General features: G+C 53.4%; 2 protein-coding genes across 4 annotated transcripts in view; both read right to left on the minus strand.

Annotated features, from left to right (window-relative positions):
- Nucleotides 1–316, minus strand: part of OSGIN1 (oxidative stress induced growth inhibitor 1) — a 32,005-nt gene extending 31,689 nt beyond the window's left edge. The window contains exon 1 of the mRNA XM_027617426.2: nucleotides 300–316. The gene's annotated coding sequence lies outside the window, so the exon portion shown is untranslated. The remainder of the gene's footprint in view (nucleotides 1–299) is intronic.
- Nucleotides 31–23,035, minus strand: MLYCD (malonyl-CoA decarboxylase). Of its 3 annotated transcripts, XM_035724888.1 has the most exons (6): nucleotides 22,464–23,035; nucleotides 14,825–14,937; nucleotides 13,553–13,709; nucleotides 10,555–10,704; nucleotides 631–742; nucleotides 31–498 (listed from the first exon to the last, which is right to left on the minus strand). In XM_035724888.1, exons 1-6 carry the CDS (start codon nucleotides 23,007–23,009, stop codon nucleotides 344–346), a joined length of 1,233 nt encoding a protein of 410 aa, XP_035580781.1. In that variant the 5' UTR covers nucleotides 23,010–23,035; the 3' UTR covers nucleotides 31–343. The 3 variants fall into 3 exon arrangements, with proteins under 3 accessions (XP_035580781.1, XP_035580779.1, XP_035580780.1); XM_035724886.1 differs by lacking the exons at nucleotides 31–498; nucleotides 631–742 and adding an exon at nucleotides 7,433–8,502 and having other exon boundaries at nucleotides 22,464–23,009; XM_035724887.1 differs by lacking the exons at nucleotides 31–498; nucleotides 631–742; nucleotides 10,555–10,704 and adding an exon at nucleotides 7,433–8,502.
- Nucleotides 23,036–25,639: the final 2,604 nt, after the last annotated feature.

The following is a 25,639-nucleotide window of genomic DNA, read 5'->3' on the forward strand; positions in this document are numbered from 1 at the left end:
AAATGGGCGTATCTTGCCAAGGTGAGCCCCAGGCAGGAGGGGGCTAGGTGAGAGGCCCTGCACTTGCATGCTTCCGAGCTCTGGTCTGGGGCCAGGCGCCTCCGTGTTCAGCCCAGCACCACGACCCGTGCACCTGCTCCAGGTGCAGCTTGGAGCCAGGGTCTGAGTCTCCGGAAGACTCGGTCTCCCCATGTGCGGTATGGGAGCAGACCCAGGACACCAGGTCTGTGGGCATCCTGGGCATCTCGGACAGATGGCCCCCCAGGCCCGGGACGGGGCAGATGGCCTTCTCTACTTACTGGAATCTTCTGGACGGAGTGGCAGAAAGGGAAGTGAGCCACTGCTAATCCCAAATGAAGGCACTGAAACCAGCAGGACCCGGAAGCGTCACCACCAGGCGAGCAGCAGAGGGAGGAGGCTGCCCAGGGTCCGGGCTCGCCATTGCCATTCGGAAGGGCCCACGAATCATCTCGTCCAACATTTCCAAACGTTTTCCCCCTGCAGCCACGAAGGAGTTTAATACACACACACACAAAATCTCATTTGGAGCGCCAATATGAAAAATTTCAAAATGAAAGAATTCGTTTACTAGCTTACATCTGTTTTATAAATGAAAATGGATGCATTTACTCAGTGTACATTCAGTAATGGTCGCCCAGCTCAGAAGGGATGACGTCTGGATGGGGACCCATATCTGGGTCCAAATAAAGCATGTCCCAGCCTCTGTGGTCACCAGCAGTCCCTGGAAATGACAAAAATGGAAGAAGACACCTGTGTAAAGCTATGGATGGCTTGTGTGCGGAGGTCAGAAATGTAACAATGATGCCTGAACACAGTCATGTCGGGGAGGCCCACGCACGACGCCCGGATGCGCGTGTCCCTCGTAAACCACACCAGCACCGTGGGAAGCTGTACTTAGTCCTGCAAGAATCTCCAGGATTTCCGCTGCCAGAAGGGAAGGACTTGACAATGAAGAGAATGTGTCTCCCCCCTTCACCTAACCTCTGTCAGGACCCAGCCCTCCCTCTGCTCTCCAGCAGGGTCCCTGTCGGATGGGGCAGCACACAGCCCACTGGCCCTCACGGGGCTTTCTGATGCAAGGACATGAAGCAAGAGATGTGGACGGTTTCTCTGGGCTCGGCTGGTGCCAGTGCAGGAGGTGAGTTGAGTTTGGAGGGACGGAGGTGCCGTATGTTGGCTGCTGGCATGCTAGCCATCCGGGAGGCCCTCCAAGGTGCCCCCCTGCCCGGGGCTGTTCCTGGTACTTCACACCCCCCTCTAGAAGATCAGCCATCAGCTGTTTCCCTAGAGGGGGCTGGCTGCATGATCCCAAGGTCTTGGGCTAAAATCTTCACGTTTAGCGGTGAGTCTGATGTGAGGATCCCACGTACTGGGAACGAAGGGTTTGGGATGTCCGGTGCTTGTTTCGACAAGCCTGCCCGTTTCTGTGGCTGCAGAGTACCAAGGGAGAGCTGAGTCATGCAGATAAAAGGCTACAAAGGACTAGTTTTAGACCATTCTCCCAGTGTGTGCTTCAACTGAGCAGATTTGGGGCCAGCTTGGGTCTGTTCAGGGCTCAACAAGACCAAGAGTCCCCCGTCCCACAGGCGGACAGGTCTGTGGCTCCAACGTGCTAAGATCTGATACATCACATTTATGGATAGGCTGGTTTTGTGGCAGTTAAGAATTTATAAATCTGATTTTTAAGAAGTTTAATGAAGAATTTGTGGAGCTCCGAAAGGTGCAGAGAGCCTGGACAGTCCCCACAACATCACTGTGCTCAGGGGTCACCAGGTTGCACCAGGGAGCTGCCCAGCCCCTGTCCACTGAGGGCACTTCCTCTGGCCAGGATGCCTGGTTCCGAGTCCTTCCTGCCCGTGGCTCTCCTTCTGGTCCTGTCCCTATCGCGAGGCTCTCAAGAACACATCTGGAGAACCTGCCTTCGACGAGCCCGAAGGAGTTCACTTTGTGTGTCTGGAGACATAATCCCTCGAAGCATTTCCCAAAGTGTGAGATGGGTGCTAATCTGCTGGCTCTTGGACAGAGCAAGGACCTCACTGAATCCTTTCCCAGTTCTTGTTCTTCCAAAAGTCTTTGGGGGCCTTCGAGTGTCTGCTTGGTGCCTAGTCTACCTGGAATCCTCCCTGGCATTTACTCACCTCTTTTTTGGGAGGGGAGGGAGGGAGAGAGAAGACAGCCATGTCTAACTAGGATTTAAAAATACTGTTGTTGTTTTTTTTATCGTATTATTTGTGCTCTGCACTTCTACTTGTGGACAGGAAATACTGAGTTTTTATTTATGGTAATGATATAAAAAGTCACGATGGTCACCAAGTGACCGCAGTTTGGGGCCACGGCTCCTAAATTTAGCAGGATTTGTGATCTGGGCTCCATGCCTGAACCAAAAGTCATGTCCTCAGTTGGCCCAAGTGGAGACTCACCTAAGGGACTGGAGAGGGGATCCTCTGGGACAAAGGACCCCACTCTTCCTCCCCTGTCAATGACCTTGATTCTGCACCGGGACCCAAGGAGCCTGCGGTGGGACCACCTTGGGAAAACCGAGAGGGCAGCAGGCTTGGACGGCCCCAGGTCATGCAGCGGCCCTGAGTGTCGTTCCTCAGGCCTTGTGAGAGAAAGGGGGCTTGCTGTGTGGGATCTGGGTGCAGGTCTAATACCTGGGTCACTGCTTAAGAGCTGAGATTGGGCGCCCGAGTCCCCGGAAAGGAAGAGGCAGCATCGCCATCTAGTGGCACACAGGGTGGACGGTGCCCAAGATTCGCAGATTTCCAGACGCAGAAGCATTTTTAGCGCCGGAAGGCGGCTCCGACCTCCAGTGACAGTGGCCCGAGGCAGAACAGGGATTTGCGGCTCCTTGCCTCTCCAGTCCCGGCCTGTCCCCATCCAAGGGAGCCGCCACATCTCTGAGGAGCTTGCTGTGCGGCAGGCACGGTGCTGGGCTCCTCATCTGCTCCTCTTGTCCAACCGCTCACGCAGCCCCAGGAGGGCCCGCTGAGCCATCGGCACTGAGTGCAGTCCTGCCTTCACAGCCAGGTGACAGGATCTGGGGACACCGTCTGGTCCGGGAGAGGTGGGACTATGGAAGAGAAGTGTCTTTTTAATTCCCTGTGTTTAAAGAGAAGTCTCAGGGGGCACAGCGGCGCAGGAAGAGCAGGAGCTCCCGAGCTGGCCCCTCACCCTCTGCCCTCCTCGGCGTCTTCAGCTTTCAGACGGGGACAGTTGTGCTCCCTTACAGGCTGCCCCGGGGTCTCCGGTCTTCACTGCAAGCCAAGGCCCATGTCACCCCTGCAGGGAACGGCACTCACCAAGGGCGGCTGGGATTATGGCTCCTGGGCAAGAACTGGATTTGGAGGAAGCAGCTCCCGTGGGTCCCAGTGGGAAGGAGGGCTGGGTCCCCGTGTCACACAGCGCCCTGGGGCAGGACTCCTTGGGGGAGAGCCAGGTCTGAGGGCCAAGCCCGGCCAGAAAGACCCTGCCTATATGGAGATGTGGGGCTTTGGGCCAGGAGCAGAGCAGGCTGAGGAGTGTCCCTCTGCAGGGGGCTGCACTGGAGGGGGCCCTGGGAGCCCCGGGGGACCTGCAGCCCAGCCCATGGCAGGAGCTGTGCCAAGCTGCTGGCAAAACCAAGCAGGACCCCTGCCCTCAGGGAGCTTCTATCTAGGGGGAGACACACGCTCGTGTAGCCACCCACACACGTGCGTCATTGGTCGGGGGGGGGGCAAAGAAGTGACTGTCCAAACCCAGACACTTCTGAGGGAGGTTAGGTTGTCTTAGCCCATTCCAATCGCCAGGCCAAAAAAGCCCTGATAGCAACAGAACGCCTAGAAGACCACACCCCACGTGCCCCCTCCCCTGCCCCTGACCATGCTGAACACACACTGCCCTCACCCATGACCTCGCCATCCTGCCTGTTCTGCACGTACCACCCCCCCCCCCAAACCTCTCTGTAAAACCCTAGATGTCTGTCTTGTGGGCGGAGAAGTGAGTTGTTAAGGCTTGAGCCCAGCCCCCGCTGCCGGCACCTGACATAAATGTCCGTCTCCTGAGTTACTGGTTTCTCTTGTGGCGGTTTAATCCGAGTTTGTTTGGCAACAGTGTTGGCCAACCTGGCTCAGGGCTCTGCTTCTAATTTGCCCAGCCCCTCGGGGTGCCCCCAGGCTAGAGCACCAGGCCTGGCCTGTTGGTTAGCAGCTGGGAGAGATGGCTAACAAGACACTGGCTTTCCACCTCGGGAGAGTCCTGCCCAGGACCCCGCCCCCTTGCCAGAACCTCTGCGACCCGCCCGACATGCGCTGTCCTTCCCCGCCTCGCCTGCCAGCTGCCCTTCTGCCAAGTGGCTGGGCGCCTCCTCTCTGAGGCTCTGCTCGAGCGGTCGCCCTGGCAGTCCCAGCTTCTCCCTCACCGGCTGCTCAAACCTCCCAGAGCTCAGGTTCCTCAGCAGTAAGTCAGAAACAGCCTCAGGCCTCGGGGTGGGGAGGTGAGGAGAACTACAAGCCCGGAGCACAGATAAAGGCTCTTTCTTCCTCCTTTTCTGGATGACGGAAATTAGCTAGGTGAGAAATGCAAATGCCATTTGGAAAAAGACAAAAAAACAAGGGCAAGAAAGAGCCACAGGGTCCCCTCTATCAACTTAGCTAAATTGCAAAGAATGCAGAAACTGTCTGTGGTGGGTAGAAATCACCTGGCAGCTGTCTGTTCTAAGAATAGATCCAAAAGGACCTCATATTCCAATGAGGGCTTTAGAATCCAATTAAAAATCAGAGAGATGTTCGCTCCATTTAAATTTTAAACACACCTTACACTTGATTTAAAACAAAGCCCAGGAAAAGCTGATCTTTGCAAAAATGTTTGGAGAGTCCCCCTCCCTACCTTTTAAGCCACATACAGAAAGCAGAAAGCAGACCCCCCCCCCCACCCGCCTGCTGGAGCGTTAACGCCCCCAAGCCCAAGGGAGGGCAGAGCTGTGCAGTCCTGAGCGAGAAAGGCGGGGGGGGGGGGGGGGGGGGGGGGGCGGGAGAGGCCAGGGAGAGGGAGGGATAGCCCGGCGGGGGAGAAAGAACAGGCAGGCATCAGCGATCCCCGCCTTTGCGGTGCAGAGTGCAAGTTCCTGCCCCTTCTCCTCTGGGAACAGTCACCTTTAGGAATTGTGAACAGAGGCCAGAAAACCGCCCAACACTCTCAATTTCCGAATACGGAGAAGAGGATGGAGAACCTCTTCTCTCCAGGTGAACAGGACGGCGGTCATTCCTTTAGGCTTCTCAGCAGCCCTGAAGCGCCTGTGCGCTGTGGTTACCCAGTTACAGAGGGGTAGACTGAGGCAAGGTGAGGGTAGGTGGCTCCAGCTGTCGGACCACGTGCTGCCTTTCAGGACAGAAAGGGGCCTGTGCACAAGTCTGAGCAGGTTGGTCCCAAGTCCATTGGCACGCCCAAATCGTCATTAATCCCATTTCCAGCAGAGGCCAGGCCTGGGCCTGTGGGGAAACCCTTGTGGTCGGGATGGAGACGGGGGTGTGTCTGAACCACCGACCCCAGAGCAGGGAGGCCATGGGAGAGGAGCCTGGACCAGCAGCTTGAGGGGGAGGGGGGCAGAGCCTCTCCTGAGATGCGGTCTGAAACGTGGGCTGGGGGACACGGGCGAGGAGCAGGCTCTGTGGTTGGGAGGCCCGGAGCACAGCTTCAGCCCCGAGTCTGGCATGCTATGGAAACGAAGGACAAATTATTGAGCACCTACTGTGAGCTGCCCCACGGTGGGCACTTTAACAGAAGAAGACACTGTGGTCCGAGTGGTTGCCCCGGGTCCCCTGAGAGCACGTGGGACGGAGCCCAGGTCTGGGAGACAGCACCTGTACTTGAAGACACAGTGTCCCCCTGGCAACAACGTCACCTGGGCAGTGGGTGCTCCCCAATGGGCAGTAAGCTCACAACGCCAGGATCCAGGAACCTGCTGCTGCCTCCCCAACTCGCTGTTGCCACAGTCCTTTCGCAAAGGATGCTGTAAGGGCACCTGGGCAGTCTGATCGTCGCTCAGAGGAAGGGGGGAGCTGGGCTGTGTCAGCCAGCCCCTGCCCTGCTAGGAGCCACGGAGAGGTGTGGCAAGTGCACAGACACCAGGGTTTCCTGTGACCTAAGTGGTATGAGGTGAGTTTTGGCTCAGTGCAGCACAATGAGGCAGTCCAGCTCCCTCCTGTCAGTGATTTGGACTGATCCGTGGAGATGAGATACTCGTCCACCCACATTCATCCCTCCCCAGCTATCTGGGCTGCTGGGGCAAAATAACAACGACCGAGTGGCCTATAAACAGCAGGGATTTACTGTTGGCAGCTCTGGAGGCCGGAAATCCAAGATCAGGGTGCCAGCATGGGCGGGGCCGGGCCCTCTTCCGGGCACAGACGCTTTGTAACCTCACAGGGTGGAAGGGGCCAGGGGGCTCTGTGGGGCCTCTTGTGGAGGGCACTCATCCCACTCACGAGGACGCCACCCTCATGCCCTAATCACCCCCTAAGTCCCCACCTCCTAATGCCCTCATCTTTAGGGGACAGGGGTCCAACATTCAGACCACAGCCCCCTCCGCATCCCAGACCCAGCCAGCCGGCCCAACTCACAGAGCACCTGCTAAACCACCGTAAGAAGTCACAAGATGAGGCCTGACAAGAAAGCAGGCTCATGGAGTGTGGTGGGAGCCGGGTGACAGGCACACGGGCTCGCTGGACTATCTGTCCGCTTCTGTGTCTTTGGTTTGAAAATGTTCACAATAAGAGGTTACATAAAGAGAAAAGGTGTGAAGTGTGTGCATGCACGCGCCGGGGCGGGGAGGGTGTTCAGGGCGGTGGTCCCACGGCACACCTGCCACACTGCAGCAGCTCATGCGTGAACTCTTCCCCAGCTCCTCGGCGCTGACCTGGGCCCGTGAGGGGCTCCAGAGCTCATGCGCGGTCGGGACGGGAGCTCAGAGCCGTGCCAAGCGGCACGGGACTGTTTCCACCAGGACTGAGAGCAAGAGACACTTCCAGGGGTGACCACCGGTTATCAGGCTGGTTATCAGGCAACAAGCCCCACGCAGCAGGTGATATGGAAGGAGCAGGGGTCGGGTGTGGAAGATGAAGAGCGTGCAAGGCCAGGGGACCTGTCTGCGGGAGTGACAACAGTGAGACCATGCACGCAGACCCCCTGCCCCCCCCCCCCCGACCACCGCAGGCACCGCCTCTGCCGGTCTGGCTGTTCACAGCACAGCTGGTGTGTCGAGCGCATTCCAGCCCCCGAGGTCTCGGCTCTCCGAGGCGGCCACCATGCCACCTTACATTGTTCACTCCCTCACACAACAAGCTCACTCGGTACGCTCAGGTTCTTTATGAACCTGTGTCTCTGAAATCGTAACGTCTACCATCCAATTCAAGCCCCAGGTGACACCACCTCGTGTGCTCGATAATTTAATTTAGGAAACTCGGTGCAGTCATGAACATTTCCCTACATTCGGGATCTCCAAAACTTTGAGTAACGTGTAGCACAGCCCTCTACCCCTTTGTCGCAAGTGGAGAGAAATGGCTAAGACAGCCATGGCTGAGTTATGTTCTAAGCTTGAAGGAAAATCTGCTCTCACCTGGGCCAACGGCCCGGGGCCCGGTGAGGCTGGCCGGGCCAACCCTGGGATGACAGCCAGCAGAGGCTCTAGAGCTTTCTGAAGATGGAGCACCACAGCACCACCTCTGGCAGGGAGCCAGGCCGCTCTCCGTGGGGGACGGGGCGGGGCGTCCAGCCCCCCACCATCTGGCGGCAGCCTGCACTCTTGCAGAGGAAGTCAGGGCACAGCCTCCCAGTGTGACCTTGCTGCAGGCCAGAGAACACGCTCTCACCCTGCTTGACTAAAAAAGCTCCTTTTGACGCATAACCCTCCCTGACCCATCCAGAAAAATCCTCCTTCTCTGGGTCGGGGACGTCTGCTTTGGGACAGGTTTAAAGTTTGCTGTTCTTCTGAAACTGGGCCACGAGGCTGAGGACCTGCTCGGAAGCTTTGATGTTCTTGGAGCAGACGTAGCTGGTACTGTTGGTGGCTGTGTCCCCCAGGTAGTACCGGTAGTTGACCATCAGGCCGCAGGAGCCGGTGATGCCCTTGAGGCTCACGTCAGCCATCCAGTTGATGCGCCACATCACGGCCCCGTTCTGCAGGTGGAAGTTTGCCACAGGGTTCAGGGCGAAGCCCCGATGCTTCTCTCCATACAAGTACCAGGCACAGAGCCGCATCAAGGGGGCCTGGAGCGCCCTGACCAGCTTTTCAGACTTCACCCACTCACTGCTGCTGAGAAAGACCTTGAGGGTCTCATTGATGGGACCACCTGTGATCTCAGAGATATCTTTACATTCCGAATCTGTAAAGAGTTCATTCCTCCCATGTTCCTTTGCTTGTGAGTTCAGGAGTCCCAGAAGCCACTTGGTGAATCCAGGTATAGGAGACAGACTTGAAAATGTCCCAAGATGAGGAAACTCTTTCTGTAAGGCATGGTTGGTTGGGAAAGGAAGGTGGAGAAAACACACATACAAAATTCAGCTGGTATGTCACTGAAGCAGAAACACCCCTCCATTTATCATTTAGGCCTCATTAAGCCCTGCACGCTGCTGTGTAGTTTACAACATGGTATTTGACGTGCATTCATTCTCTCCTTTCAAGGCCCATTTTTTAAGAACCTGACATACGCTAGGCCCCGGAGGCATCCTGAGTCCCCAAGGTGTCTGTCTGTCTGAAGGCCTTCTCTGTCTGCACTATCACAATGGCAAGTCAGGGGCCGGGCCCGAAATGAGCAGTGGGGGCTGCAGTGACGTGGGGCTTGATTTGCAGTCTTCTGACCACAGCTCCTGTCTGTGTGGTGCATCTCCCAGGGACTTCTCTGCAGCCAGAGAGCCTGGTTTGGCACTTGGCACACAAGTACCCAATGGCTGCGTCTCGAGTGGGAAATTGCTGGCCCGCGATCCCACACTGCGTGCAAGGATGGGCAAGAAGGGGAGGCCATGGCTGCTTCTCCGTATCAGACAGTACCGTTCATGGTCAAATGACAGATCTCAAGGACCATTTTGTAAAAACCTAGCATTTTCTGATTAAAAATGTACTATGTGCTCACTACAGAAGAATTTTTTTTTTTTAACTTACGACAGAAACAAACCAACAAACCTACCACACTCCAGGACTCTGAGTAGCTACTCTCCAGGTCTGATAAAGTGTAATTCCTCTTGGTCTTTCTCCAGGCATTTTTTTCCCTGAGTGAGATGTTTATTTTATGCCCCTGCTTTATGAACCTGGACCATGAGCATTTTCTCGTTTCCCATTCAAAATTCAAAAACATAACTTTAACAACAGAGTAATATTAAGAGATAAGACTATACCATGATATTCCTAACCACGTTCTTTTCAATGGGCATTTTCGGGCGGTTCTCAAGGGTCTGCTTTTATAAACTGTGATGCACACGCTGGTGCGGGACAGTGATAGGGCTTCTTTTGGGGTTCTCCCTGGTGACTATCAGACTCACAGCCGAGCGTGGGACCAGTGACCCTCCCTCCCCCAGGATGGCTACTGGGTGGAGGGGCCAACTCTGACCCAACCGGAAGTAGAGTCTGTGGGTGAATTACCCAGAACCCCAGGTTCTGCTCTTCTTCTGATGGCCTTTCTCACCCTGATACACCCCCTGCTCCCTCTCCCTGCTCCATTCATCAACACTGTCAGCAAAAAAGAAGGAAAGAAAAAGAAACTTATATTAATTATATGGGGCTCCTATCGTCTCTGGGGAAAAGGTGGCAAGAGAGTGATTTTAATAAAGCTGACATCCAACTGAATCCTGAGTTCTCAGATTTAAGATTGATTATGAATTTAACACAAAGCACGTCAGCATTTTAATTCCATTCTGTCATTCTCCATGGAAGGGCTTCTGCTGTGGGTGCCGTGGTAAAATCACCCGAAGCAGAGAGCGCCGCTCTCAGAGCCAATTATTAGCCATCTAATTATTTTACCTAACAATTAGATTCTGCTCACTGCAGTTCACTCAAGCCCCTCATGAGATCGTTTCAGAAAGCTAGACCTGGAGCGAATGGGAACATTTCTGTTGTAGGATGGTGAAGCGTTTTTCCCAGGGCAACAGAGGGAAGTTATTTAAAAAAAAAAAAAGGCCAGCGTGTTTACCTTCGAGCTGCCTGGTCTAACCTTGACACTCCCTCAGGGCTATTGAGAAAGCCCATGCTGGGGGGTGCCGGGGCCAGAGCCTGGAGGGTGTTGGGAGCCACAAAGTGTGCCATCCAAACTGGGACATGGGAGCGAAGGGGCTGGCGGTTATGAAGCCGGGAGACGCCCCGGCCACAGGGTGGATGGTTTCCCGGAGGGGCTAATGTCCTCGGAAGCGAGTGACCAGATGTCCCTCTCTCGGCACTGCTTACTTCTCCCGAGTCATCTTGGGGCACCTGGGACGTGCCAAGGGGCATCTGGCTCTTTTCCACTCCCCCCACCCCCCTCTAGGTCCTCTCTCGTCTCACAGCCGGAGGCCCTGTGCCGTGCCCACCTGCAGCTCCTTGAGCACTCGCTTGACCAGGACGGTGCCCAGCTCCACGCCCTGCAGGCCTGGCTGCGTCAGGCTGATGGAGTAGAAGATGGCCGCGGAGATCTTGCTCCTCTCTTCCGTCTCCGGCGGGGGGCACTCCTTCACTATGGCCTGGAAGACACGATGCCGGTGGGCCTGGGCCCCTTGCTTCCCGTGCCTGCCCTACCTCCTGGGGCGAGGAGAAGCCAGGGAGGGTGGGAGCCGGGACACCCTAGCCCCTATTCACGGACGAGGCTCTGGAGACCGAAGGCCTGTTCTGACAGGAAATCTCTCTGGAGGCGGCACCTGCGTAGCCCCCCTGGGCTGTTTGCCGCACCTGTGCCATCTCGGTCCCTTTGAACTTCTCAAAAACCAATGCGTGTCCCCTCCGTCTTCTCTTTCCCAGGCCTCTGTGCTATAGGAGCCAGAGATGACGCTCCTCCCCACCCCGCCTCACCTCTACTTCCCCGGCTGCCCCGTGCAGGCCTGCTGGCTGCAGCAAACGAAACGCTTTTCGTTCCTTCTCTCTGAGCTCTAGGTTTTTAGATTTCTCAATAGGGCCATATATGCTCCTATACAGTTTTTCTCTTAGGAAATGTACTTTTCTGTGTACCTTTTTGATTTTGTGCTACATCCTTGTTTTACCTCAGGGAAAACACCCACACCCACACCCACACCCACGAAGTGACCTAGGAAAGACTCTGTAGGAAAGTCCCTTTGCCAGGGCTGATCTTATTATAGCCCTGAGTTCTCAATGCAGGGTTTTCTGAACCTTCCCATCTGAAGGTCACCTGACCACTGGAAGAGCAGGTGGTTACCTTCAGTTTGCTTCAATGCAGGTACGCCAGCTTGCTTCTCCAGAACACATTTAAGCTACCCTAACTTCCACCAGCTACATCTGACTCTTGCAGTAGGGGTGGTTTGGCCCAGAGCCCCGATGAGGCTGGGAGTCCCCAAGCTTTCTGAAATTGTGTGTGGAACGTGTGAGTCTGCGCACGTTCCCCAGGGGAAAATGACCGCCAGCTTTCATCCCCTTCAGATGCTCAAAGGGTCTTTCCTGTGACTCATGAAAAATTAAGAACTGCTGTCATAGGAAAGCGGGGTGGATGGTGACACAGAGGGAGGGACACCCCCGGGGCGGTGCCACGCCCTTTCCTGGGGCCGGACTCTGAGGGAGGGCTCCTGGCTGTCAGGGTCAGGGTGCACCTCAGCCTTGGGCTTGGTCTTCACCTTATGGGGTTACCTCCTTTGTCTTTCCAGAACTCTGTAGGTTATCTTGCGTTCCCTATTCAAAAAGTTCCAGCAAATCTTTTTTTAAAGTGTTCAAAATACAAATGAATCCTTCTTTGGTTATACAAATGAGATGTGCACAATGTCAAAGAGGGGGCAAGAAGGGAATGCATAAAGAAGAAATCACAAGTTACTCCAAAACCTAATGCCAAGTTCTGCTGCTAACCTTGGGGTGAATGCCTTCCAGTCTGTCTCACTGCCTAAGGTATGCACAGGCTTAAATACACACACACACACACACACACACACACACACACACACCCTGGGCACAACCCCCTCCCCTCTCACCTGCACACACACGCACACACACACACACACACACACACACACACCCCTACCCCTGGGCACAACCCCCTCCCCTCTCACCTGCTCCCATACGCCCCAATCTCCAGCACAGAAGGCATTGCCCTGAAGGCTGGGGTGTGCGCTGGTTGGAATCCTGTCTCATCCTTACTGGTTCTGGGATCATGGGCACATCACTGAAGTTCCCCTAAGCCTCAGCCTTCTCACACCCACACGAGGACAACATTAGCGGGAGTGACGCCTAACCCACGTGGTGCTGAGCAGTGACGCAGGGAACGTGCTTGAGGGGCTGACGGGCACCGAGCAAACGCTCAATCAATATACACGTAAGAGCACGCTACACATGCTAGGCCGGGGCCGGAATTTTACTCAAGAGTAAGCCAAGGCCGGCTTTCTGCATCAAAACCGTAGCAGTAAATCCCCATTTAAACACACGCATGGAGATCCTGGGCGGGAGGGTGTACCAGAGGTATATGCCTTCGGGTCTTTCCCGCGTTCTCTGCGGTGGGCAGTCGGGCCATCATGTCCAGCCTTCCAAAACTACACGATGCCCTCATGAGCCACGTCCACACCCTTAGGTCTGAGCACCTCCCAGGGATGAATCCTCAGAGTGGAAATTGTAGGTGGAAAAGAACGCCCATTCTCCATTTTCATAGATCCCACCGCCCAGCCCGTAGAGAGGACTGCCGGCTCTCTCAGACGTGAAGGACTTCGGGGCCTTGCTCCCTGGTGGGCAAGAACACCTGCCCAGTTGCCCTGCTTGATTTCTCTGCCTTCTGATACTAGGAAACGCTGCCTGTGAGCCCATCCCGGTACCCGTTCTCATCTTTTCAGCTTCCTAACCAGCCACTCCGGACGCCAAGTCCGAAGTGACCTGGGTGTCTTGGCTCCCCTCACCTGCCTTTCCCTTCCTTGGGGTCTGCCCCCAGCCCTGCACCTGCAGGAAGGATGGGGACTTTCTTGTCAACTCCGCAGCAGGCAGGGCCCGTCACCATGGGCCTGTCCCCTCGGCTCCCCGGGCAGAGCGCCGGGCCCACCGGAGGCACAAGGCACACAGTCTAGTTTTCAAGTTTTTAGTCACGGAGCTTTTATACCTGCCCACAGGCACGGAACGAACGCTCAACTTTAGAAGCGAGTGCCCTCCCTTCCTTAGCCCTGTCTCTGCTCAAAGTCGATTCCCACAGAGGAGCGCCGTCCTCAGTCCGTAACTCTGTCTAGTACGGGTCTACACCCTGTGGCTACAGACCTGGAGGTTTCTTCTCTAGCCAATTCAGAACATGAATGCCTCAAGCAACGTCCTTCATAAAGGGGGGTAAAATCAGGTTTTAGAAAAATGTACGGGGCCCTGTGGGACGCCTGCGTGGTTCTGCCATGACTGTGCAGGTACCTGGATGTTGCTGGAAATCTCGCTGGTCAGCGCCACGTGCAACACGACCAAGGGCTCCTCGGGGGCTGCACAATGAGAAAAGAAGTAACATCTCCTGTAAGGCCCGACGCGTCGCTTCATGTCCATCCAATTTTTCACAGGATGCACGGCCTCAGACCTGAGGAGAGAATTAGAAATAAGATAGTCGAACACTCTACAAGTTAAATAACCATTGCTGATTCCGATTCATATTACAACTTCAGGAGAATTCAAAGAAAATTGTTTTAATATGAAACAGCACTGACTGAGAGGAACTCCAACTAATGACCATTTTACACATGAAATTGTCCTCTGATTCTTAATACCCCGGTCTTAAAAGACTAGTTTGCAGGGCCCTTGGGAAGCAGTTGTGCAATTTTTTTTTTTTTTTAAGATTTTATGTATTTATTTGACAGAGAGAGACACAGCAAGAGAGGGAACACAAGCAGCGGGAGTGGGAGAGGGAGAAGCAGGCTTCCCGCCGAGCAGGGAGCCCGATATGGGGCTCGATTCCAGGACCCTGGGACCATGACCTGAGCCGAAGGCAGACGCTTAACGACTGAGCCACCCAGGTGCCCGTGCAGCAATTTTATTCATTTGTTTTAAAAAAAAAAAGATTCTATCTATTCATTTATTTGAGACAGAGAGAGAGAATCTGAAGCAGACTCCTCGCTGAGCGGTGGAGCCCAGCTCGGGGCTCGATCTCATGACCCTGAGATTGTGACCTGGTTCCATTTGTCTAGTGACCTCCCCCAACCACTTTATTGTTTTCGGCCAGTGAAATGGCAGCCCCTGGGATTTGTCACGCTTCCAAGTGCAACCTTTTGCAAGCCTTAGCTTCCTTAAGACGGCATGGAGCATGAAGACACTGAGATGGATAGAGCTTCTCCTGTCCAAGGACCATTGTGACACGCCAGCCGGGGCTTCTCCATGCCCCGGGCACACATGCATCGTGCACCATACAGCCCACTCTGAGATTCACCCGAGGGAGAAGTTTGCCCAATTAGGGGAGATCCTAATGTCCAGGGAAGTCCTGCGGCTCCGACACCGGGGCCTGCAAGGAAACACAAGGACATCAAGGGAACCCTGCGTGCGGGCCTGCGGGCAGAATGGCCGGCGCCCACCTGTGATCTCGACATCATGGGCTAGGACAGCCACACCATTTGCGAATACTGTGCTTGGAACCGAGCGCCTGTGCGGGTGGAGACTGGCTTTCAGCTAACATGAAGGAAAAGTGAAAACCTTAATACTTACTCGCTGATTTTCTGCAGCACCTCACAGGGCGAGTGCCAGGTGACCCGTTCTAGGCTCAGGAAGCCGGAAGAGAACCATTCGGAGAGCATACCCTTCAGCACTCCGTTCATCTCCTGCAAGGGAGAACACAGTGCTAGCTGCCGGGGCCGGGGGAGCACACGCACCCCTGCCTTGTCGCCAGCTGGCACCGTGGATAAAGTGGGACACAGAAGCCCCCTTCATGGTGCTTCGCCAACCAGCTTCTCTGCAGGACCCACCCCGACCAGGCACTGGGCACTCAGCTCTCTGCTTAGCCTCTGCGACTCCAGTGAGAAAGAGGCCTCAAAGGGAGCATTCAATGTGAGCTAAGCTGCCCCAATCAAATAGCTGGGATGCGTTGACTGCAGTGCACACAACTGAAGCGTGAGGTTGATAGAGCAACGGATGGTGCACCATGCAGGGCACGCTAACACAGGTGGCACAGGACTCGAGTCCTCACGCTCTTGGGAACACTCTGGGATGCACCAAGGTATCACCCCTTGTTTCCGGAGAGAAACAAGTGCAGGGTCCGGGCGCCACAGTTGGCAGCTCTACATTTCATATCTGAACATCTCTGAAGTCGAGATGCATTTTTTCACATGAAGGCGGGTCACCCTTGCGTTGGGGGAGCGGTTTTTCCTACTTTTGTGGGACATAAAATAATAGCGTGCTTGGCGATTAGTGCATTTAGATTTGATGAAATTATTCTAATTTCACTTCACTTATTTGTATCCGATCTATGTCCAGAAGTGACGTGAGTCAACTTCACCTTTCAAGCAAGAATGGCACCAGGTGCATAGGGAAAGGAGGGGACACAGGGGCAGACCTGGCTCGGGGTAGCCTCCCGTGACACGCTGAACATGGACAGCGGTAGGCTTCCTGAGAGCCAGAGCAAGAGGACGCCCAGGGCAGCAGACATAGCTTGTTCGTTCCTCAACATCTGCCTCCCTTTCTTCCAAACATACAGAAGCCTTATGCTTTAGGGAGGTGCATGGCTGTCCAGATTTAAGATCACACTGCAGCTAGGGGTGGTCATGTGACTGACTTCTGGTCAGATGTAAACAGAAGTGTCCTGGAGCAGCTCTGGGGAACTTTAAAAAATGGCAAGAGTATACCCTTTGCCCATCTTTTCTTTGTTGCTCCCCCTGCAGGCTGGAAGGTGATGTGATGGCCAGAGCTGGAGCAGCCATCTTGGGCCATGAGGTAACTCTGGGGATTAAGGTCTTTAGGGGAGAACCAAACGGAAGTCTGGGTCAACTGAAGGCATCACAGAACAGAATCATCCCTGCGGTGTCTACCTGCAGACTTTTACGTGAGAGACAAACTTCTCTCTTATTCAAACCACTATTATTTTGGGTCTCTGTTACTCATAGATGAACTACATATTAACAGATACACTGATTATTATTATTGAATACTAATAAATATCTCAGGACATTTGGTACAGAACTGACAAAGAGCTTTAATTGCAAAAGCTGTAAAAACGTTATAGGATAGGACCACTTCACGTTTTATTCCCTGGTAAAAGGTGAAAGGATTCACGATGTTGTCACTTGAGGACAAGCTGCAAGGAAGTATAGGATTGGTGGCTCAGAAAAGGTTTCAGCATGAAGTGAGATCCATCTTTAAATATTTAAGGCACAGAACCAGGCACAAATTTGTTCTGTGTAACCCTGTGGGGGAGAGGAGGGAGGTAAATCGTGGACCAACAAGGGGACGTCATGGACCAAGTTAGACTTGGATTGAATTTACTATAAGAGAAGGCTTGAATAGGTAGGGTTGACTACAGACGCCATCCTGGATGGCCCTCACCATAGGTGGGGACGGAGCACTGGGTCGATGAGGATTTGGTGGAACTGTTTTAAGGATTTACGGGTTGGACCAGATGCCTTTTACAATGCCTTTTAATTCTCAGTTCCATAACCTGGTCTTCTTCACTCAGCTCTACGCTCACAGTGAGGGCAGAGGTTGTTTCGAATTTACTCCTCTGGTGCCCAAAGAATTCAGGGGGGGTCTCCCATGTGGAAGACAGTTAGCAGACTGATGTCAAATGAAAGAGAAAGACTGGAGAATGGGGAGGAGGCAATGACAGGATGGGAGAAGAGAGGCCATCGGCCAGGCAGTGCACAAAGGTTGTTTATAAAATACTGCCTTGGAAAGAAAAAAATAAATAAATAAAAAATAAAAAATAAAATAAAATAAAATAAAATACTGCCTTGGACCACAACGGTTCTTAATCTTCCTGGGGTCCTCATGCCCTCTTGAGTACGTGCTAAAAACCAGGGACCTGCTCCCCAGGAAAATGCAAACACATGAGGCAATTTGTGTACACAACTTCCCGGGACTCATGGAGCCCTCTGAAACCCACCTACGGCTCATTCCCCGGGGCTCGTGGACTCCAGGTTAGGAACCTGTGCACCAAAGGGTTAGGACTGGATTAGCCAAGCTCCATGTGGGGAGTGCTGGCGCCTCTACCACATTCATGACAGGAGCACGCGGGAGGTACCTAGTTTCAGTATCAATTCAGGATTAATGATGAAAGAAACGGTTTGGCCGGTGACAGCTCCCCCTCCAAGGTCTCTCGGTTCTATTTCAGGCTACTGACGGCTGTGAAATGTGACCCTGCCACATGAGATCTGGGAATCTAGGTGAAAGGGCACAAGTCCCCAGGCTCGGTGCTCACGCGGCACAGCTGTTTGGGCCGGGTCACAGGTGACAGGAGGGGAAGACACCGCCTCTGCGTTATGCGCATCAGTTCTGCCATGGATCCCAGACTCACACACACAACTGCTGGGGATGCCAGTCAACCCGGACTCGGCTTTCCAGACCTGCCCACTGTGGTTATCTTGGAGGACACTGTACAGAAGGCCAATCAACCTCCCCTCTGGGCAGAGTTTGCTGAAGTTGTTGGCTATCAAGATCTCCCCATGTTTGGAATGTGGAGCAAAGTTAGTTTCCATCGCTCAGAAGCCCTGGCCTGGGACAAGGAGCTGGAAGCACTGGACAGGGTCCCGGTGGCACAGCTAAGACATTCTAGGTACGACTCCCACTGGTGGAAGCTGCTGTCCCCCTGGGGCACTGCGGCATCCCCGCCAAACTGCAGATAAGGTCCTTTTTGGTCTAGCTAAGCACAGAGTTTAGTAGAACCAACAAGGACCACTATGTTCACTGCAAAGCAGGACAAGCCACCAAAAGAGGTCGTACAACAAAGCATCCAGTGTGGCTGGACCTCGAGACAGTAGGGACGCCAGCCAGTCAGCTGCGAGTTTAGCCCCCTCTCTGCCGGCCCCCGTGCTTCTGTCAAGGCCCGCACACCTCTCATCTCACTGGAATTTCTATGTTCAAACTGCCATCAAGAAACACTTCCACTTTCTAAATGCCAACTTCCCTCTGGTGCCCACAAACCACTGAACAGAGCTCGGACCTCCTAGAATGGGAACTCAAGTCAGCTTCATGGGGGATTTTTATCTCTAAGAAATCTGACTCCTCAACCCAAGTTGGCCTCTGGAGATAAAACAGAAAGCCTCTAAACCACACACACTGCACACACCCCTATTTCCAGTAATCACAACCTGGACCGTGATGAACTGTACCGTCGTTTGTGAACCTGATTTTGAGCCAAGCTGCACAGTAACCCTCAGAGCACTTCTTAGAAGGGGGAAGCAGGCTGACCTTGAGCATACCAACCACCAGCAGAATCTCTCACCTCAGCGCACAGCCCATGGGCCCAGGGGTTAAAGGACCTGGCTAAAATCATGCCTTTAATCGGCAGAGGGCCTGGTCTTGAGAGCTGGCCTCTTCCATCTCCACGCAGTGCTTCCTCCACAGTCCCCACTGCCCCGTGAAAGACACCCCGTGAAAGACACTCCTTTTTGGCCTCATACTTGCCCGTTACTCTGAAAATGCCATTGCACCCTATAGGATTCAGTAAACCAGAACCTGTCGTGGTCCCGCAGTGGACTGAGCGTATTCTGGGGTGAACGCTCAGGGTCAAAACAGCAGCGGCCCTCACGCAAACCGGCGCGTGTCCATGCTGACTTCGTCCGGCAGATCCAGAGGTGAGCAGGTGTGGGGAGAACGACACAGCCAGGCCACGGTGCCACGTGCACGCAGGGAGCGGCGCTCAGACTGGAAGCGACAAGGAGCTCCCTGCTCCCCCAGCATCACAGGGCCCCACGGGTCAGCGGGCGTTTGGGACTCCTGCTCTGAAGATTCATGTGCCAAACTTCCGGTGGTTTCTAACACTGAATTCCTCAGAGCAAAAGGTTCTAGCTGTGTTGTCTCTTTAGCCTGGATGCAAAATCCAGAATGAGGTAGAAGAAACGGAAATCAAAGTGGATTGCACACATTACGTGATCCTACAGATAGATCACCAAACTGGATCCCAGGGACAATTTCTATGGATTAAAAAAAACTATTCTCTGAAGGACTTAAATGATAGGGATTAAAGAAGTGCTAAGTGACCACATAGAGCAAAGGAGAAGGGAATGGATGGATTTAGCCCTAATGGTTACATGCAGTGGATAGAAGGACAACATCTCCAGGTAGAGAAACGCCAAGAAGTGTGACTAAACGACTAGAAAAGGCTTCTTGCCTTTGTCTGGGACACACGCAGTGGCAAAGGTCAGGCTATTGTTACTCATCCGCTGTTCAAGAAATATCTTTATTCCACATGACTTTCTGCCTGTTGGTACAAAAGGTTTCTTCGTATGTGGACTACCTTGGTTAAAAAAACAAGGGAACCCCGAACAGCCTAGGACCTGGCTCAGGATCTCCCCAGAGCGAGCCCCTCGGGCGCCCAGATCAAGTCTCAATGTCACAGCTTTCAGCTGCCACGCTCCTTCAAACCTGAATGATAACCCAAGTTTTCTTGCGTGGGGAAAAGCAAGGGGATGGACGCGTTCGGTAACCTCTCACAAAATTGGAGGATTTAGAACTGGATGGGACCTTAGACATCACGGGGGCCAACACGCTGAAATATGCCAAAGGCTGGCCAAATGTCTGATGTGATGCCTCTGCTACCCATGCAGAAACCTTCCCAGCCCTCTGGGCTTCCCTCCAGGCTCAGACGTCTGAGTGCAGCAGTGTGATGTCAAGACAAATGGAAGTAATCAGTGTGTCAACTCCGTCTTGTGGCGGGGCACCCCAGACTCTCATCTCATGCATCATTCACCATTTTGCTACGAAAGACTTTTAAAACAAGGCTCTCAGTTTTCAAGGGGCTGATGTTGGGGGTTGGGGGGGGAGGGCTGGTGGAATAATACATTTCAAATGCTAAATTCTAATGTTAAGATATAAAATCCAAGCGAATAATATAATAATACATGCACAAATAATGCATGCCATGAAGCTCAAAACTGGGGGAAGCCACCTTGAACTGGAGTGTTGGAAACGCTGCGTGATGAGCAGCTCCTACTCTAATTGGCTTCCCAAGAAAGAATCACGTAGTAATGTGGGGTCGGGAACTTTCCATCAAAGGGGGGTCTGTGGAGAGGAGCGAGTAATGGGTGGGAAAGCTGGAAACGTCCGCAGTAGTTTGGTGTGCACCAAGAATGCCAAAGGAAAGACATTACATGTTGATCCTTCTGGCCATGGCAGGATTGCTGATTTTGCAACAGGGAACAATGACCAGTGGCTCCAGAGAAAGATGAGCACTGATGTTACCGGTAGATGGAAGCTTGTACACTTACTCCTGGAAAAAGTAAATACACTCACAACTAGAGAACATTAAACTCCCCATTAGGTAAAACTAAGTAAAACAAAGCCATTAATTAACTGGGTTGTTTTATCTTGTCCTTGATTTTGCAGAAAAAGGCAAATTCTAAGAAAACCAAATCCCTTTTAGATCCAGTAAAGTCATTGGCTCCGAGAATCAACGTGTAGTGACATAGTACACAACTCTGGAGTCAAGACTGGGCTTGAATTCCAGCTCAGCACTCTGGGCATTGCACTTGACCATGACGAGCTTTAATCTCCTCATCTGTACAACAGGTCCCTATAGCTTGCTGAGAATGAGATGAGCCAGTGTGCGAAAAGCACCTACCAGTCACCACGCCTGCTATTAACTCTTCCCATACTAGACTAGAACGGAAGCTCTTGACCAAGTGACCTGAGCACCAGGAGCATGCCTGGTATAAGATAAACACCCAATGGTCACATGTTGCGTGGAAGGATGGATAGAAAGGTGAATTATTTCATTCTGGGACAGGTGACATTCTACCTAATTCTCCAGTTTTCTATGTAATAAAAATCAAGCTTCAGAAGGACCACCATGGAGTACCGGTCCCTGTTTCAAGAAAAAACAAAAAACAAAAAACAAAAAAACCCAACACCTGTGCTTGGATTGAAGACTTAACACAGGCAGATGGGAATGCACACAGTGTGTAGAACATGAAGTCTCAGCCATTCAGACTGGGCTTGAGTCAGAAATGTGATCAATTCAAATCAGGGCCCTAGATTAACAGTTAGCATTATAAATTAACCAGCCATCATGAGTAATCAATCACAGCACTGTTATCACTGAGATTAACCCCATTTTTAACTATCCCCAGTGTTTATGCATCTGAGGCCAAATAGTCAAGAAAGATGAAGTCTCTCACAAACACCATAACTCACGTCGCATGATGTAGTTATAAAGCATGGTGCAAAAAACCCCAGATTGAGATTTGGGTAGATGATCGGAGACATACCTATTTGCTTTGAGTCCTTGGTCAAGTCTCCTGACCTCAGTAGGTTTCCTTAACCCACCTAAGAATGAGGACATGAACGTGAAAATTATCATGCCAGTGTTAGCGTTCTTAAACAAATTAGGTAGGACATAATCGTTCAACTGCTCGATTTTTTTTTAAAGCCAACTGCACCCAAACAAGTTCTCAATGTCAGAAGCTTCCTGAAACATTTACATCATCTTTTGTTCACTAAAAGGGCAGGCTAGTGGCCCCTTCATATTTAATACTAAGAATAGAAGAGGACTACGTTCAACTGTCAGCAATCTTCCAAGTCATCATTATTTAAATCCTGAAGTATTCACTTGCACCCAACATGAGCTCACCGAGCTAAGCACCTGATTACTCAAGTACTCAACTTGGAATCATCACATTTCAGGGCTGAACTCAGGAAAGTGCAAAGGCGTGCACAGCCATGAGGCAGAGACCAGAGTCCTCCTCTCTGTGCATTCTGCAGGGCTTCTTAGACCAGGGCTTACACATAGTGGGTGTGCAACTAACTTTTGCTGACATCATCCAGGTTTTTGGAGGCTACGCGATGCTCAGGTGGGTACTCGTTCAAATATACCACATAGATGAAACTCAGCTAAAGTAATAAAAAAGAGACTTCGTGGAACACACATAACCATGAAGGAGGCGTTGACAGTCACGTTAAAGGTAGGCGGTGCCGAGTTTTCTAGTAAGCCCTACACAGTAAACCCTGGAGCAAGGCAAGGATTCAGAAAGCCTGGGAAGGAAGGAGACGGGGTGCAGGGGACTACTAGTAACTGGGGGCAAAGTGTGCGCGGCTTCAGGCTGGGGACGGTGGAGTGTCTGGGGCTTGAGGGGCAGGTACCGGTAGGACCTCCAAGAGCTCGCGGTCCTGGTGCAAGGTGGGGGCCCGGGCGGGGCCTTACCCGGACGTGCGGCCCCTCCACCAACTTGAGGGCCTGCGCCTCGAGCAGGTCGGCCCGCAGCCGCACCAGGAAGCGCACGCCGCCGTCCAGCTTGCTGATGTGGTGGAAGAGGCCGCGATAGCGCGGCACCAGCGCGTAGCGCAGCCGGTCCTCCGCCTGCAGCAGCACGGCCGCCTCCCGCGGCTGCTCTCGCAGCTGGAGCACGCCGGCGCTCTGCTCGGCCACCTGGCCGTGGTCCACGCCGAAGCCCCGCGCCAGGCGGCTCAGCAGCTCGGCGCGCTCGGCCGCCTCGGCCAGGCCGCCGTAGAAGCTCACGAAGTCGGCGCACTGGCCCTCGGCCGGCGCCGGCGTCTTCTCGCGCAGCTCATAGGCCGGCGTGGCGGGCACCGCGCGGCGCAGCAGCTCGTCCATGGCCCGTTCCAGGGCGCCCGCCTCCGCCGCCGCCGACCCGCTCGACAGCCGGGGTCCGCCCGGCCGCGGCGGCCGCGGGCAGAGCCGCAAAGGGAAGAGGCGCCGCGCCGTCAGGGCTGGCCCCAAGGCTCGCATGGTACCGCGCGGCAGCTGCCGGGGGGACGCTGGCGCCGCGGGGCTTCCGGCTTCCGGCGCGCGCCGGCCCCATTAGTCGAGGCCGAGGGGGGCGGGTGGAACGGTGGCCAATCGGAAGGCGGGGCGGGGGAGGCGGGGCGGAGCGCGGCGGAGCGCGGCGGAGCGCGGCGCCGGGCCAAGTGAGCCCAAAGGTCACTGTGCTGGGGAGCGGGCGAGGCGGGGTTGCGGGCGTGTCCTGTGACCAGGCCACCCAAAGTCACCGTTTCGGTCGCTGTCGTCTTGCCCCACAGCGTACACGCCTCCCCTGCCCTACAGTCGAGCTCTGCTACCGCGAGGTGCATCCGAGTCACCCTGGGGGGATGTGCTACGCCTGCGGATTCCTGGTCCCTGGTGTCTGGGGAGAAGCCTGGGAATCTGCGTGCTTACCAAGTGTCCCTGGTGGTAGTTCTCTGGCAGGGTAGCCTTTGTCTTAAGTCGTGCCTAGGCGCTCTCAAATCGTTGCCAGGGTCTGATTATACAAGATGCCTCCCAGAGGTGCAGCTCTCCCCTCTCCTGAGCTCGCGACCCATGTCTCCAGCAGCCTGCTGGAGAAAGTTTCAGGGACGCAGCAAATGGGGCGCTCCCCACCATCTTAGTCCCCAACCTGTCCCTCCTTTTTTTTTTTTTTAAGATTTATTTATTTGAGAGAGAGAGAAAGCAAGCAAGAGTGCGCCAGGAGAGGAGGGGTAGGGAGAATCCCAAGCAGAGGCTCCCCCCGCCCCCCGACCATGGAGCAGGGAGCCAGGGTTCTATATAACAACCCTGAGATCATGATCTGAGCTGACACTAAGAGTTGGATGCTCAACCAACTGAGCCACCCAGGTGCCCCTCTCCCTCCTTCCTAAATTCATTTAACAGAGTGTTTATTAACCACCTGCTAAGTGCCAGGTCTTGTACTAGGCATGGAGATAAAATAATGAGCTAGGTAGATCAGACGGTGCCCCATGGAATTTACAGTCCAATGAAGAGGATAACCTAACTACAAACTGTGAATGGTGCCAAGAAGGAAATAGGGAGCGTGCAGTGACATGATCTAGCAGGGTTGGGGTGGACTTTCCACTGTGACCAGGGTGAGCAGGAAAGTCTCTGAGGAGGTGACATTTAAGCTGAGACCAGAAGCTAGTTATGGTTTGGGGGGCGGGGTGGGGATGAGCTGACCTATTCATTTTTCCAAGTTCAAAAGCACAGTTTTATAACCTCTGCCCTGCCCTTCATCCCACGTGTAAGGTTTAGTGATCTCTACTTTTTTTAAAAAAGAAGATTTTATTTATTTGACAGAACACAAGCGGGTGGAAGGGCAGAGGGAGAAGCAGGCTGAGTAGGGAGCCTGATGCTGGACGCCATCCCAGGACTCTGGGATCATGACTTGAGTCGAAGGCAGATGCTAGAAACCACACCCCTTCTCAGCGGGGCCAGGGCAGGAAACTCTTTGCTTCCAGGCTCAGTCCTCCAATCCATTTTCGGCATCAGCTGTTGAGTGAACTTTCTAAATTAGCCGTCTAACCATATTAGAGCCCACACCAACAGCCCCTGCTCTTTCTAGCCACATCTTTTGTCTCTTCCCACCTCGTTTCTATTACTCTGAGGCCCGGTGGCCCTAGACTTTTACATTTTGGAACTCGTTCTTAAAACACTGGGAGAAGCAACACAAGACGGGGCGGGAAAGGCAGTTGTCGGTGGGGGTGGGCGTGTTGGTGTTGAGGGTTGTGGAATCATACTCAGTCTGTAGCCTCCAAACACAACCTATGGCAGTCTCTCCTTAGAGGAAGAGAGTTAGTGAGAGACTGGAGGGAGTTTGCGGGGCCTGATGCCAAGTTTAGTGGAGTCCAGAAAAAATCCAGCCAAGAGCTCACTGTGCTCTTTAAAAAAGAGAAGCCTAGTCTAGGTAACAAAGGATGAAGGACAGCATCGGAGAGCCTGCTGAGATCAAAGGGTGGACAGTGGGCTCTGGGGAAGGGTTTTTGTTTGTTTGTTTGGGGATATATAGGTTACCTCATGACCTGTGGGTACCAGAGCCTGGACCCCTTCCTTTCTTAATTGTAACGATCTTACACAGTGGTAACTGACATCCCATTAAACCCCCCTTGGATGTCCGGACATGTCTTTGAGGAGAGAGATGTGTGCGGGCACTGGCTAAGCCCTTTACCTACCTCGACACACTAACGACACTTTACTGAGCACTTACTAAATGTCATCTGCTCTTCTTAGTCTTAAACACATTATCTCATTTAATCCTCACGATAAGCCTAATGGCTTAGGGATTTAAATTTTTATAAAATGAAATGAAAGTAATCTCAGAGCAAGAAAGGTCTTTTGAAATAGGACACAAACCATAAAAGAGAAATTGGTAAATTTAAGTACATAATTTTTCCCCCAGAGTTCTTTATGCTTAAAAACAAGATCAAAGGGCACCTGGGTGGCTCAGTCGGTTAAGTGTCTGCCTTTGGCTCAGGTCATGATCCCAGAGATCCTGGGATTGAGCCCCACATTGGGCTCCTTGCTCAGCGGGGGAGTTGGCTTCTCCCTCTACCTCTCTCCCCAGCTTGGCTTGTGCTCTCTCTCGCACTTCCTCTCAAATAAATAAAATCTTT

This window comes from Zalophus californianus, chromosome 17 (assembly GCF_009762305.2).
Source record: "Zalophus californianus isolate mZalCal1 chromosome 17, mZalCal1.pri.v2, whole genome shotgun sequence".
Lineage (NCBI taxonomy): Eukaryota > Metazoa > Chordata > Mammalia > Carnivora > Otariidae > Zalophus > Zalophus californianus.